Raw genomic sequence first — 16,322 nt, forward strand, 5'->3', positions numbered from 1 at the left:
AAGTAATACTATATTCGTAACATGCATGGCCCTATTCCCTCGAAAAGGATTGCTATTTTCGATTGTCACCTATCATATTCGTACGACAACTCTATACCTTTCAGATATTTTTCTTCGTTAGAATTTAATTCCCACCTATTCATTGAAGCTTCTATATATATATATATATATATATATATATATATATATAGAAGTTAGCTTTGAATGGGCTTTCTTACGCAATCTCTTTTTCTTTTAATGTGATCTGGGGTTGATAACATTCAATATGTTGCAATGGAGACCTAATAATTTTGCCTATATTATATACTTAGTTGTGAGACTGAGATGTCCCTTTTGAAACTGGATCAAAATGTCAACAATTGAGAATCATCCCAGATGTGGATTATTAATGTCAAATGCCCCATTACTGAACATTTGGAAATGAAATGAATTACTCGGAATAAAAATTTGGAAGAGGAATTCTTTGTAAAGAACACCATTTTCACATTGCCAGCATCAAATTATAAATTGATGGAAATCTCACCAAGAAAAAAAATATACGGACAATCCTTTTCCCTTTATACAAGAAGATATGGAAAATGAATTCTACATTTACAGGGGCTATATGTATATATATGAATAATATATATATATATATATATATATATATATATATATTTATAGCAACTGTACGTTATCCACACGGTTAGATGAATGTGTCGCGGCAAGGAGAGCTGCTCTGACGCCTGATCCATCTTCTGTGACCATAAGAATGACATGTTGAGCTGCTTCTTCCCCCAATATTTCTATCATGGCTTCATGCAAGTATTCCCTAAACATTGTATAGCTTGTATATAAACCCCCTTCAATTGCAACAACTATTCTTTTCATTTTAATATCACTTCTACTCCTCCCACCCGTGATCCCACCACTTCCATCCCGGCCGATCTTTTCCAAGATACCTACAATACCAGCAGCTGCCAATCGGGTTGCCCTACGAGACACCACATCGCATACCTTTACAACGAGCTTTCTAACCTTTAAAGGGACATCAGGAATCTGAAAGGACAAAAGCCCATCAAATAAACACGTTATCAAAGAACCAATTTATTTTATTTGAGGTTAATCATTCAACCAGGGAACAGGAAAACTGAATGTAATAGATGTGTCTACCTCCAATGTGTCTTTCAAGATTCTTGCTACTTTGTCAACTCAGGAGAGTCATCCTCATGCATCTCAGCCATCAATGGTGTCCTGAAACAAAAAAGGGAACAAAGTTATAACCTGTTGCATTAATTGAGTGTTCAGAAGGCATTAAACTGTATTACAAGCATAACAATAAATGCAAAAGAATATGCTGAATATCAAGGAATCCTAGTTCAGGCACGTGTAATTGTATGCTCATGTAATATCGTTATTATTTTAAACTTGCCTTTAGCTCCTAGGAGTTACGAATCTGGTTCTGATTTACAGGCTTTTAAATGTTTAACTACATCATTATTCCTTCCTAATACAATTCAATTCATTGTTCCTTCATCTAAAGCACCTTGATAGGTTTCTTCAAACACTTCTTCACATTCTCACAATCTCCAAATGCATATGCTATATTATAATTCCATTCATTTTTAGTTGATAAATAAATAACTATGTACTTAGTTGTTTATATTTCTATAAGATCACTATTACATTTGAATGCCTAGACATTAAATTACAATAAATGTCAAAACACAATTAATCCTTTTCTAGCAAAGATACAAAACATCAATAGTCATAAATAAAAATACCACCGCGCATCCTTGGTGCGGTGGTCACTTCACAAGTATAAGTGCTTGTGAGATGTGATAGGACAAGGACCGGAGTTCAAGTCTCCAGAAGAGGGTTTCACGCATATATATATTTAGATTATGCTAAGATAGAATTTCTATCTTGTAAAAAAAAAAAAGGTCATGGATAAAAATACCATCAAGCTATTTGAAATAACATCCAGCAAATGTAAAATTTTTACCTATGCACAAAGACAAAACAGAAACACTATATAGAGGCCCTATAAAGAGACAATATATAGCTTGGGTAGATCCTCATTTTATTTTTTATCATCTGAGATTTGCTACAGTATTATATTATTGGACTCTACACTTAATATTTTAGGAAGCTAAACTTGCATCTTTATATAGAATTAGGAGCCAATAGGCAGCAGGATTGAAAGCACAACATAGCAAGAGTCTCATGTGAGCAACACAAATGCAAATATCTTGTGTCTGCATACGTTGTTGTGTATGAGAGTGAGAGAGAGATAGAGACTCAAAATAAAGGGCGTTGATAACTTTGGAAGAATATCTCCGAATATTTCTGCCTCTTGTGACATCCTCAGAATTACTCTCCTCACAATGTCACCAAGATACATTCCTGATATCATTTTCTCAAAGCCCCGGACAAAATATCATACATTTGATTTAATCCCCAAACATATCATAAATTTGATTTAATCCCCAAATATACAGTACCAGTAATGTTAACTGGGAAGGCAACCGAACCTTACCTGATCATTTGGACATCTAACTCGATGTCATAAGAAGTTCTCGGTAAATGAGATGACCAGAAATTTCCCCATTCCATGTTGAAAACCTGATGCAAATAAGGATGAGTCAACTTTAACAAATATATAACAAAGTAAATCAATTCATCAGATAAAGAATCTGATGATGTCTGTCTAGAGACATAAAGAAAGGATACCATGCCTCCAAGTTGTAAGAACCCCTTGACACCTAATGATAGCATCTGTCCGCTCCAAATAACAGGCATTTGTACCTGTTCCAATTATAACAGCAGCAATATTGTCTGGATCATGATAATGTCCAAGAGCTAAAGCTCCCACTGTATCATTAACCTGCTTAAGAACATAAATAAAATTATGCACAAAATCTAAGTGCAATAGATGCACAAGTAACTCGAGTTGTAAATAAACACAAATCAATTACATGTCACATTGCATGTTCTTACGCATGCATGTCATTTAATAGATTAGAATTTAGAAGTGCCTAGATTGATGGTTTACACGCAAACGCTAAGATTGGCCAAAGCCCAGTAAGCTTGAGGTTGAGTAGAAAGGGGAAATCGCTCAAAACAAATAATACACCTATCAGAGGGTTAAAAAAAAGGAATAACTATTACCCCTCAAAAGAGCTGAACCTCATCTGCTCATCATCATGTAAATATACACATTTCCAACGTCAAGATAATGATGATGATAAAAATTAATGCTAAGATAAATAGCTCATGTTCTATATTTTGTAAAACATTATCTTTATAGTTCATGTATAATACCCATTATGTAGTAGTTATACTATATGTCATTAAAACTAGAGGAAATATGAATTATTATGATTTATAAAATTCAATATATGAACATATTGTTTGAATGAGCTCACAAATATTTAGTTATTGTGACTTACTTAATAGCATAATCATTTTTTATATTTTTTTAATGCATGTATTATTAAATTTTCTTTTATGTTCTGTTGATTTTTTGTTTCAATTGTTACTAAAGCAACTAAACTTGACTACTTGAGTAGGAATGTCATATTCCAAATAAGTTGTTTTTTAATATAAATCTTTTTTTAAATTAAAAAACCATATATAATATATACCTATTAATTATTATGATGAATATCTATTATTAAAATTTTTAAATAAAAAATCTATAACCCCCCCCCCCCCCAAAAAAAAAGCAATCTTAATAAATAACTATCATAATTATCAAATTTTATATTTAATATTTTCATATACAAATACCATCAAAATAAATATTTACTAAATTGGTCAATCAAAAATTAGAGTACACATCTAATAACATATATTTAAAAAAAAAAAAAAAAAAAAAAAAAAAAAAAAAGAAGAGGGGGAGGGGGATAGAGAGAAAGAGTACAAATAGAATGAAGTTAGCACATCTAAAATTGGAGTATATACGAGGTGCATACACGTTATTTATCACCTGGTTACTCATAATTGGACAACCAATAAAACTTGCACCTGCAGGATTCATCATTGCTACTGGATTGTGAAGAATTTGAGAATGATTCTTACAATTTGCATGGTCATGGTTCTTAGCATTTCAAAATGTGCTAATGACCAACAAACTAGTTCATTTGGATTAGCCGTATCAGACATCGTTATTTGAGAGAGAGAGAGAACAAAGGAAGAATGCAGCAGGCATCTAAACTTCGCAAAATTTTCATTATGACATATTATTCTTCAAATGAGATTATTTGTGGTTTAAACTCGCTGTCACCCCACTTGTTAAATACTCCATCCTACAATACAAGATGGAAAACCTACATATCAAATGTCAGCAGTTCCAATTACCCAAAAAAAATGAAAAAAGGTTGACATGGCTATGGTTGGGATGATGTAAGCTGCCTTATGTTGTACTTAGCCAGTTCCTTGTACTTTTCAACGACCCCAATCAAGCACACAGTCTGACAACATTGAAAAAAACAAAAGATTTATCATAGTCAAGAAAGGTTCATCAAATAACAGACATCTAGCAACAAGTAAAACTTCAGTCCTTTCACATGAGTTGCTGCTTTATTCGAAATTGAAATGCATGAAAGCTAATGCTTTGATAGAGAATTAGCTAACATTAGTAAAACAGTTTCTACAAGCATAACCTCTAAACCATTACAAAAAACTTCAGGGTACATGGAAGAAAAAGTAAATAAAAGAAACAAAGCGAAAAGATAAAACAGAGTAGTATCACAATCAAGACATGAAAGTTGGATTTGATGCAATGCAACACCTATAGCCATTAGTAAAAGTTCAAAAAATAATTATGAAAGTCAAAATTCCAAAGTTCTCTGAAACTCTTGCTGATAGAGTTTTAAGTTATATAACCATGGTACCGGATCAACAAAACAAGATTCAGACTCAACCCAACAAGAGACCAAAGGTTAGCAATAGCAAAAGATGGTGTAAAAGATGAACAAGAAAGCATAAAAATTCAAGTTCTTTTTTAGCAACAGCAAGAGAACATTCTTACCTTGACAATTTCAACTACAATGGATTTATCAGGATTTTTAAGATCAACTTTATGCAGTCCAGGGATGGATTTTGCAACTGCATTTATAATCTTCATCCAGTCAATACTTGCACGGGCTTCATACAATACCGCAAACTGCACAGAAGTTTAGAAAAGTCAAACTCCATCTCAGTATGTCATAAGATTTTAGATTGTGATATACACAGTAGCCAAGGGATGCAGTTTGCACAGATTTTATATAGGGACCCAACCAAATAGCCAACAAAACCTGGTGATTCTATACTTCAATTTCTTTAGTTCATTTTGTTTCCTACAGTGCTGGGAATATGAAAAGAGAGAGTGGGGCAGGGAAGAGAACTGGTCAGTCTAAATTAAATAAGATCTTCACCCAATTATATACCTCCTAAATTCAAAGCTGATGAATGCGAAATTAGATTAAGGTCATCAATTTACATTAGGTATTTTGCTTGAGTCCCTGACTTAAAAAATAAGGATTTGGAACTTTGAAAGTGGATATCATCACATTGTCCTGGACTCTCTCTCAGACACACATGCCTAGAATACAATGACCATATTTGTGCATATATATAGTCTACCACAGGGAATAAATCCAATGGAAGGTCAAGATCCAGATTGATGTTGAGTTAGTCATTCTTATTTTCAGAAACGTGTACTACTAGATTACAGCATGCAGCAATCTCAGATCATAACAGTCCACCAAATGTGAAAAAAGAGGCAATGTACATATCAAACTGGAATATAAACTTAAAAAATGCATTGGTACATACCATCCGCTAGCTAACAATTAACTAATAAGTTTGAAAACCACATAAATCAAGGTTATCAGTTGTGAATATTGTGAATTTCTAATCCCGAGTCAGCACTAACTGCTAAACCCTTTGTCCATCTATTCAGTTATTTAAATTCCTTCCCTTCAGATATGAAATTTGCAATATCTTTGCCCAAATTTCTGGCCCATTTCATTTCCCATGACTGGATTCTTGACAGAGCATTTGACTATTCTATAATTAACCTCAATTCAATTCAGGTACCCTGCATCTATAATTTGACCTTTAGTCATGACTTCACTGAATATAAATATCATGATATGCTCGAATACACTTTCATCTTCAAATCAAACCCACAATGAGCTGATTCTAGCACTATGATTAGGGTTAGGTGGGTTTCTAGTTATGTGCATCATTGTTATGCTTGAACTGGGGCCAGTTTCACTTCAGTCATTTTTTTAAAATAACAATTTTTTTTTTTTTTTTTTTGGCGGGGATAAATAACAGATTTAGTAAGATGAAAAGCATGTAACCCAAAAGTAACAATAATTGTATTAATCAACTAAGGAAGTATACAAAAATTCAACAGGATGAATCAAGTACACAGGCTATGTACCCAAATTACCCCCAAAGAAGAATAAAACATACAACAAGTTCAAAATTTCTAACAAATTGGAAATTCTGCATCCTTCTGATGAAATCCAATAAAATAAAGATCTTGCAAAATCAAACTTAATTCACTTCAATTTATTGATAAAATCTGAGATCTATTGAAAATTGTTTTTTTCACCATATTACATTCTAAGTTCAAAGTCAAATAACTAAAACCAGCTTGAACTATCACTGACAAAAACTAGAAAAAAGTCATAAAATAAAAAAAAAGGACCTCTGATGCTCATCTCCCTTCTCTGTGTGTGTACTGTGCTCCGTCCCCCAATTTCTATTCTCTGCGTTTTGAGCATTCTGTGAGTGCTGTGTGCACACTGCCCTGCTTCAGTCTTCAGGTGTGCTCTCTTTTACTCTTTTCTTGAATTTTTATTGTTTGTTCTTTACAATTTCTCTTTGAATCTGAAAATTTATATCCTTGACTGCTTGCTGTGTTTTTTTACTTGTTTTTTCAATTATTTCTTGTGGGAGTTAAAGGGTTTTGTTAACATGTGATTTGTGGTTTGTGGGAGTTAAAGCCTTAAAGGGTTCTGTGTTTGTTTGCTGTGAACGTGGTTGCTGTGTTCTGGACCTTCTGGTTGCTGTGTTTTTTTTACTGAACTTGGTTTAATTTATCATTAATTTATTGTGTTAATAGTTATTATTTGTAGGTTATTTGTGAGAGTTAAATGATTTTTTTGGTTATGTGGTTTTGCATTTTTTTGCTGTGAACCTGGCTGCTGTGTTTATTGCTGTGAATTGGTTTGATTTATCATTAATTTATTTAGTTAATAGTTATTATTTGTAGGTTAAATTGAATCTATTGAATTTACAATGGACGAAGTTAATAGCACAGAAAGTTCACAAGAAGTGTCAAATGCTGAATCTCCTCTTTGGCAGTATGTTACTAAAGTAGAAAAACCGGCTGGTGCATCTGTTAAATCTGGTGGAAACACATATTTTAAGTGCAACTATTGTGATATAGTTTTTATGGGATCCTATTCTAGGGTTAAGGCTCATTTATTACAAATTTCCGGCAAAGGTATTAGAGCATGCCGTAATGTGTCAAAGAGCCATAGGTTGGAAATGCAGCGAATGCATGATCAAGTTGAGGCTAATAAGTTAGAGCAAGAACAGAGAAGTCAAATTCCCTTACCCCCACCTCCACCTCCCCCAGGCCGTGGGATACCTATTTCCCCATTTCGGAGACAAGAAGGGAGTGATAGTAGTCATAGTACAAATCCGGTTGATGCTAAGAGGAGGAAGGTGACTATGAATACTACTTTGGAGAAAGCATTTCAGAATAATGCTAGACATGATTTAGATAGTAGAATTGCTAGGATGTTTTACACCGGTGGGCTTCCGTTTAACTTTGCAAGGAACCCACATTATCGTAGTTCCTATGCATTTGCTGCTACTCATAGCATTCCGGGTTATCTTCCTCCTGGATATAATGCTTTGAGAACAACACTTTTGCAAAAGGAAAGAGCCCATGTTGAAAGACTCTTGAAACCAATTAAGGACTCTTGGCTTGAAAATGGTGTAAGTATAGTTTCTGATGGATGGTCAGATCCACAAAGGAGGCCTCTTATTAATGTTATGGCTGTATCAGATGGGGGTCCAGTATTTATAAAGGCAATTGATGGGTCAGGTGAGTTCAAAGATAAGCATTACATTGCTGGGGTGTTGAAGGATGCTATAAAAGAGATTGGGCATGAAAAAGTTGTCCAAGTCATCACTGATAATGCAAATGTGATGAAGGCTGCTGGAGCTCTTATTGAGGGTGAGTATCCTAAAATATTTTGGACACCTTGTGTTGTCCACACTCTCAATCTAGCTTTGAAGAATATTTGTGCAGCAAAAAATACTGAAAAGAATGAAGTTACATATGAGGAATGTAGTTGGATTACACGTGTTGCTGATGATGCATCCTTCATACGTGTTTTTATCATGAACCATTCTATGAGGTTGGCAATGTTTAATGAATTTTGTCCATTAAAATTGCTCCAAGTTGCTGATACTAGGTTTGCTTCGGTGGTTGTAACATTGAAAAGGTTGAAGTTGATAAAAAGATGCCTTCAAGCCATGGCTATTAGTGACCAATGGGCTTCTTATAGGGAGGATGACGTTGGAAAAGCTCAAAAGGTGAAAGATATGATTCTAAGTGATCTTTGGTGGGATAATATTGATTATATCCTTGAATTCACGGCACCCATTTATGATATGCTACGAATAGCCGACACAGATAAGCCTTGTCTTCATCTTGTGTATGAGATGTGGGATTCCATGATAGAGAAGGTGAAAGCAGTGATATATCGGCATGAAGGCTTGGAAGATGATCAATATAGCTCATTTTGGGTTGTGGTGTATGATATACTCATTGATCGGTGGACTAAAAATTCTACACCACTACATTGCTTGGCTCATTCCTTAAATCCTAAGTAAGTACATTCATTATCTATTTTCCTTAGTTCACCCTTTAGTAAAACACACATTTGATCTATATTTGTTTTTTAATCTTTAACTAGGTATTATTCCATTGAATGGATTTCGGAGAATCCAAAACGCATCCCTCCACATCGGGATCATGAAATTTCTATGGAAAGAAGCAAGTGTTTGGAGCGATACTTTGAAGATGAGAATGACTTAACGGTGGTGAAGTATGAGTTTGCTAAATTTTCAGGAGGGAGGTTTCCTTCACCAAGTGCCTTGACGGATAGGTGGACCTTACTACCGTTGGTTTGGTGGCAATACCATGGCTCCGCATTTCCAACTCTTCAAACCCTTGCCCTTAAACTTCTTGGACAACCTTGCTCATCCTCATGTGCTGAGAGAAATTGGAGCACGTACAAATTCATTCATTCCTTGAAAAGAAACAAAATGGCTCCTGCACGCGCTGAGGATTTGGTATATGTGCATTCTAATCTTCGACTCTTGTCAAGGCGCAATGAAGAGTACATACATACCGCAACAAAGATGTGGGATATTGCGGGAGACTCTTGGAATGAGAGCGACATGCATGGAGGAGCTGGAATTCTTGAGAATGCAGCTCTTACACTTGATGAGCCAGAGTTGGAGGCTATAGTTATTGGGAATGTTAACACTAGTGCTACTACTAGTGAAAGTGAAGTTCGAAGTGAAGCTATTGATCTTGAGGATGATGATATTTGTGTTTGATTGTTTTGTTGATTATCTTTTATTTTGTTTTAGTTTCAAACTTATGAGTTGTATTCTAATTTCCAAACATCATGGAATGTTTTAGTTTCAATCTTGTGGATTATATTTAATTTATGAACATCATGTTTTAGTTGTTATCTATTGCTCTTAAATTTGGTATTTGTTTATATAATGTGAAAAAGTAAAAGTATGCTTAGCAATATATTAAACATATATTATAAAAATATTTTTAATAATTTTTTAATCGCCGAGTCCTGCCGCACCCGCACCCACCTTTTTCAAAAATTGCCGAGTCCCGCACCCGCACCCGCACCCGCACCCGAGTCTCGAAACGCACCCGTGCTTCATAGCTGATGAGTTTATCCTATTAATGCTGTTGGCAGAAAGGATCAATTTTGCCACTTTTGGGAAGTAAAAGAGTGTTGATGGAAAAATATAATTTAGATTCTTAGTTAACAATGTTGAATATATGTCCAATAGGGTGTTTCAATGGAAATTATCACTTAGGCAGCTTTGAATAATTTAGAATTGGTTTATCAGAAAGATACGATATGAAATGGTATAGTTGATTAATAGTATTACCTTTTGTGGGTTTTGAGTTTCCACTGGAAAATATTCTGCAACAAGAGGTTTGATTGCTCTTGAAATTTCTTCCTCAGAAGCATAGCAGGCCACTTCAATAGGTAATATCCGTAAGATGAACCTATACAAGAAAACAAACATGTTAGCTTGCCAGCACCAATATAACATATCTTCTGTCTATGTCCTTTGTATGATTTGACTGAAAAGCAATTTATGAACCTTGACATGTGTTTCCTTGTTGATGCAAGAGATGTCATCATGTGCTGCACAATATTTATGGGGCTGGGTTCTCCATCTCTTTTCCGCATTTGAATAAAGACAACACCATTACAAGATGTATCAAGCTTGAAAAAGCGCCTCTGTATAACAATCTACCGTCAGCTCAAGAAAAAAATACTAAAGGCACACACAAGTTTTTGAGTCAGAACAAAATAACAAAAGCAAGAATGCCACCAACAGCAAGGGCAGTGAACATATGGTGAACTCTTCACAATATGAGGACCCTTAGAAGGGTGATGTATATAAAAAATATGCATCCACTGCCCAACTTAATGGGAATAACTGATAATTTTGCACTTTCAGCTGTTGTAAAATGTCAATAAGTCATGAAGTACTTGTTATTCAACTAAATGATTAAGAAAATTGGTGACTGATGATAACAAGTCACTCTATCATTATTTTCAATTTCAAATATTTGACATAACATCAGTTTAAGATAAATCATAGAGCAATTCTAGAGACAACAAATTTCACAACTTATAGAGGTGGCAAGGTGTGATTGGTGCAAAATCAATTTCAAGTGAGCCCATCATTGACACCACTTATATTGTACAATAACTACAGTATACCAACTCAACAGTTGTGAAAAAGGATATATATATATATATATATATCTCCCTTTCATTCAGATTCAAAAGGTGCTATAGGGTTTCAAGGACTGGAACTAACAGTTTGATTAAAGGAACTACAGTTGTCACTGGGGTTGCGGCATCAATTTTTTTTACTTCACTCATTGACGTTCTCTTCCCTCAGTGAGTTTGTCTATGTGAACAAGACAAAGGATTGATATAAACCACCTTCAATAATGGTTGATTGTGGTGCGACTAACATCAGTGATAGAATTTCATTCTGAGCCGTCCATGATAAATATGAGCAAGGGCAGAATCAATAATAACAATTTCTCACATTAATTATTTTAGAAGTTATAAATACATCAGAATATCAAAGAATTCTTCAATTCACAGGCCAATGTAAATCGGAATCAAACTTAAGCTTATCAAATTGATCCATTTGAAAATGAGGCTGCAATGCTCTTTAAAAAATGAAGCTAAAATGTGATACAAGAAGAATTTGTATAATACAATTTAGATGAACACAGTGGCATTAAATTGAAAATTTTAGTCCAGAGAGAGCTTGGAAACAACACACAAGATATCATAACATGACAGTAGCAAACTTTACCAAATTGCTAGAAGAAATGACTAGATGCATCAGCAACCAAAAATTATTAGCATAGCCTAGATAGAAATATTACTGCCCACATATCATATTTGAATCGTAAAGAACTCTAGAATTAGCCAAAATATTTTTTTGACAAATAATAAACTCTAAGATTATACACACAGTTCTCCTAAAAGACCACATTAAAATAAAGTCACAATCTAAAAGAGAATCTACAAAATCTACCACAGAACACATATCACATGTTCCAAGAGGGTGGCACCACTCAAATAAAGGATTTCATCTTGATAATTGAAACCTCAACTCTGTTAAAGTACAATAGTCACAATATTACAGAGGCAGGGGAGAGATAAAAATATTTGAACAGAAGTTAATAAGATAAAATAACAACAATTAGAAGAAGGGCCAGGAAAATGCACAAGGAGAACAAAAATAAAAAAAATTTGGGGAGATAGAAACTTGAGAACAATTTGACATATTCAGGTTTGGCCTTCAAATCTGATACGGTTAAAATAAAATAGAACAAATGAAGCCAGAAAGTTTAGCAGCTCTAGCTAACTCACCTTGTTCTTATCTCCCAATTCTTCCAGTTCAGCCTCAATTAGTTTATCAATGGACTTCTCCTCCACTTTTGCATGGATCACAGATTTCGTTGCAACCGTTTCTACACATTGTTTCTTTGCTGGAGGCTCCTCAGTTTCTTTTGGTTGATTCTCATGATTCTTACCATCCCCATTATTATCATTATCTGGTTGATTCTCATCATTCTTACCATCCCCGTCATTATCATTATCTTTTTCTTCAGTCTGATTTCCATGGTTCACATCATCTTTTGTATGAGGATCAGACTCCTGATTTATTGCATCTTGAGGATTGGACTCCTGATTTTGTCACATCTTTATGACTAGCAGTATCATCCCCACGAGTATCTGATTTATCGTCCTCCTCCTCCTCCTCCTCCTCATCATCATCATCATCATCATCATCATCGCTACCAGAAGAGTCAGAATATGAGAACTTAATCTTCTTATTTGAAGGTTTATTAGGTAACTCAGCAAGCTTCACACCCGAATCCTTCGCATGGACTAGCTCTTCATAAAACTGAAAGGAAATGGAAAAAAACAAATCAACCAGCATTAGGGTCTGTTTGGATAGAACTTATTTTATTGAAACTGAAAACTGAAAACACTGTAATAAAATAATTTTTAAATGTATAAATAGTGCTGTGGAACCCATTTTTAATGAAAAAGTTCATAAAAAATGGAGTTTGTGGGACCCGTGAACAGTGCACAAGTGTACTGTTCACAGAAGACCGGGTCAACATTTGCGGCTGAAAAGGAAAAAAAAAAAAAAAAAAAAAAAGAGGAAACGCAGATGCAGCACTTTAAGTGCTATCCAAGCGAACACTTAGAGTAGCTACCTTAACTCCACCTCATTGATAAGGGGAACATAATGTTCAGAATTTTGTATTTTTCTGCATCCAAGAATAAAAAATATCACACACACACAAAACATGATATAAAGCTCATTCCAAGGTTCTCTATATATTTTGTCAAACTTCATAAACAACAGTGTCACATGGAAACACTTCCGCTTACACACATAGTTACGATAAAGCTTATACAGGTTCTATCTATGTCTGACCAAACTTCAATGAAAACCAGGCAACAGAACTTTGAAAATCAAGTTGGAACTAGAAGTGAAGCACAAGACCCATACAATCACATCACTATAATCACAACTACCTTAGAAGGAGCATAAAGAGACAACAAATACTGTTGAATTCAAATTGAACAAGCACGAACACTATGTTTGAATTGAATATTGAAGGGGTAGATTATTAAAAATGAAGAAGAAATAACCCTTAAGAAAACATAAACAATATTCCTTTCCCTAATTTTTTACTAAAAAAAAGAAAATATCATAGAAATTATCTTTGAATAGGGAGAATGTGAAATCCTCAAAGATTAAATGCATATCATTATTGTCCTTTGATTCACAACTTTCCAATGAAATCATTTCTAAGCACCCAAAACCCAATTTTTCCCCATGTCGCAAATAAACAATTTGAACTTGAAAACCCTTCTCTTTTTTCTTTTTCTTTTTTTCATTCTTTCAAATACTCAGCCAGATTCCACTTGCATTTCAACTAATTCTTCAAATTATTTATCCATATATTCAACAGAAAACAAGCAAAACCATACTTTTCCCAAATCTCCAACCTAATTAGGCAAAAATTTCCATTTTCTTTTTCCTTTCACACACTTATTTTAACTTTTAAAAAAAAAAAAAAAATGTCACACAACAAACAGTAATTTTACTAAATGTCATTCTAATTCAACCCCAAACTTCTGTCAATACTAAAGAAACATGATGTAAGTTAATTATTGAGAACCCATAAAAGGAAAGCATAAAGAAATAGACTTTAACAACAATAAACATATACCCATAAGGCAAATTCATGAGCAAAAACCAAAAAATTAATTCCAACAAACAAAATAATAGAAAACACAGAGACATACAGAGTCAATAACATTAATGGCTTCATGAGAGGCCTGGCGTTCTCGGCCACCATCACAGGTGATAAAGAATCCTTGTACTCCTGGCCTTGATGGGTACGAACCCTTCTTCTTGACTGCCTTCTGTAACACAAAAAAAAAAAAAAAAAAAAACCATGTACATGATGAATAACCAAGCTCACAACAAAAACAATACTATAAGAAGAGAGAGAGAGAGAGACATTGTGGGGAAGATAGCGCGGCTTTCTCTTCCTGCTGTTGTTGCCTCTGTTGTCGTTCGTGTGTGACTTCGATTTGTTCTCTGTCCCCATATTCAGAGAGACAGACAGAGAGAGAAGTAGAATAGTTCGAACGTTTTTCTTAAGAGTGTTCGTTCCAACCTTCGAGGGTTTATGTGCTACTCAGTTCGAGATGGAACCCCTTTTTTTTTTTCTTCAAATTACAACCCACCACCCACGCGTGGTTTTGTTAAAGTTGCCTGAGGTTTGAATTTAACACTTTCACCGCGTGAAATTAGCTCAGTGAAATTATATAATTTACTTTTGTTAAAAATATTACTAAATATGTAATTTTATTCTACTTTTATGCATTTTGTCTTCAAAAACATTAAAATATAAGATAAAAAAAAAATCAAACGGAATAATTGCATTATATGATTTCAAACCACAATCGGACAACTTAAATTTCAATCAAACCTTAAGTGGATAAAGTGTCAAATTTCAAACCATAAGTAGATAACTTAAATTTCAGTCAAATCACCTTTTTGTTTAACAACTACTATTTGTTTAAGAACAAAGTTTCTCTCCAAACTAATTTGGAGAGAAACCCTATAAACTCATCATATATATTTATATTGAGTGTAAATTTTGAAAATCTAACTGTTAGATTGCATGTTCTTATTATATCTTTAATGTTTACAAAATTTCAAGAAAATCAAAGATCAATTTTTATGTCATCAAATAAATATTATAATTTCAAGTTTTTGTAATCTAAAGTTGTCTATAAAAAATAATAAAAAAAGGTTAATTGATCAAATAGTAAATAATATCCGATTTGAGCGAAATTTGATGTGCATGTTTAGAATATAAGGAACATTAAATTAAATGGTTAGATTTTCAAAATTCACACCCAAAAAAGAAATATATGAGAAGTTTAAAGAGCTTCTCTCCAAACTAGTTTGGAGAGAAACTCTGTTCTTTGTTTAATTGCGTCAAAAATTTATATATTTTTAATTAGGAGGATGGATATGTAGAATTTATTAGATAGTTTTAAATTAGGGCTAATAAGGTTATTCATACTTGTTTTGTAATTTTTTTAAAATGATTTTTTCACCCATGTCATGTCTTAACCAATATCACTAATCTAGGAGGGTCAGTAAGAACTAAGAAGATGTATCTTGAGTTAGAAATAGATTTTGCAGTTAATGTGGTTTTTTTAATACAAATTTGTCCATAGTGCTGGAAAGAGAACAAAAGATAAATTATAAGTTCATTTAATATATTATTTATTAATACAATAAACATATTAATTATTGTTACTAAATACCTGTTTGCATAGCGTTTCTATTCCTGTGTTTTGGCGTTTCGCATTTCGTGCCTTTTTTTTCATTGAGAAGCGTTTTTCAATGCTTTCTAGTGGGTCCCGTGCACTATTCACGGGACCCATAAACCTTTTTTTTTCAACAAAACTTTCATTAAAAATAGGTCTCACTGCACTATTCATACATTTAAAAATTATTTACTACAGTGTTTTCAGTTTTCAGTTTTTAATTTTCAGCAAAATAAGCAGTATCCAAACGGACCCTAAGATTAAATTTTAGAAATTATCTATTGTTTCTAAATACAATAAACATATTAATCATTGTTGTTATTATTGGAGCATTTTAATGTTATTTAATTAAAATGGTTTATATTACAACATAAATATAATTGTAAAGACGTGGGAGTTAATATAGAAGATAAAAAGTTAGTGGAATGTTTACTCCCACATTGAAAAGGAGAGAGACTCTTTATTTTTATTTTTTAATTGCAATAATTAATGTGCTGATATGTATGACTTCAGATATTGGGCAAAATACATTAAGAATAAATTTTCATATTCATTAGTGAGAAATGACCTTTTTATTATGGAAAATGA

The 16,322-nt window shown here is 33.5% G+C and overlaps 3 protein-coding genes across 5 annotated transcripts in view; all 3 read right to left on the reverse strand.

Moving 5' to 3' along the window:
• The window catches only part of LOC126724164 (uncharacterized), a 35,432-nt gene extending 20,817 nt beyond the window's left edge, over positions 1-14,615 (reverse strand). Inside the window, exon 1 of one of the 2 annotated variants that reach the window (XM_050428529.1) lies at positions 14,567-14,615. Coding sequence is in view for 1 of the 2 variants with exons in the window: in XM_050428532.1 (XP_050284489.1) it covers positions 14,408-14,497 (90 nt within the window). In the remaining variant the exon portion in view is untranslated. Of the gene's footprint in view, positions 1-14,407 lie in introns of both variants that reach the window. The other variant, XM_050428532.1, reaches the window with a different exon arrangement.
• LOC126724154 (hexokinase-3-like) overlaps positions 414-16,322 on the reverse strand; it is an 84,789-nt gene continuing 68,880 nt past the window's right edge. The window contains exon 9 of the mRNA XM_050428504.1: positions 414-1,038. Coding sequence (XP_050284461.1) covers positions 658-1,038 — 381 coding nt within the window. The 3' untranslated portion in view covers positions 414-657. The remainder of the gene's footprint in view (positions 1,039-16,322) is intronic.
• On the reverse strand, positions 2,733-12,627 carry LOC126724189 (uncharacterized). Of its 2 annotated transcripts, XM_050428567.1 has the most exons (6): positions 12,231-12,627; positions 10,426-10,565; positions 10,207-10,327; positions 5,015-5,149; positions 4,342-4,454; positions 2,733-2,866 (listed from the first exon to the last, which is right to left on the reverse strand). In XM_050428567.1, the coding sequence occupies exons 2-5, from the start codon at positions 10,512-10,514 to the stop codon at positions 4,371-4,373; spliced, it is 429 nt and encodes a 142-aa protein (XP_050284524.1). In that variant the 5' UTR covers positions 10,515-10,565; positions 12,231-12,627; the 3' UTR covers positions 2,733-2,866; positions 4,342-4,370. The 2 variants fall into 2 exon arrangements, with proteins under 2 accessions (XP_050284524.1, XP_050284518.1); XM_050428561.1 differs by lacking the exon at positions 2,733-2,866 and having other exon boundaries at positions 4,188-4,454.

The sequence above is a fragment of the Quercus robur genome, chromosome 1, assembly GCF_932294415.1.
Source record: "Quercus robur chromosome 1, dhQueRobu3.1, whole genome shotgun sequence".
Taxonomy (NCBI): domain Eukaryota; kingdom Viridiplantae; phylum Streptophyta; class Magnoliopsida; order Fagales; family Fagaceae; genus Quercus; species Quercus robur.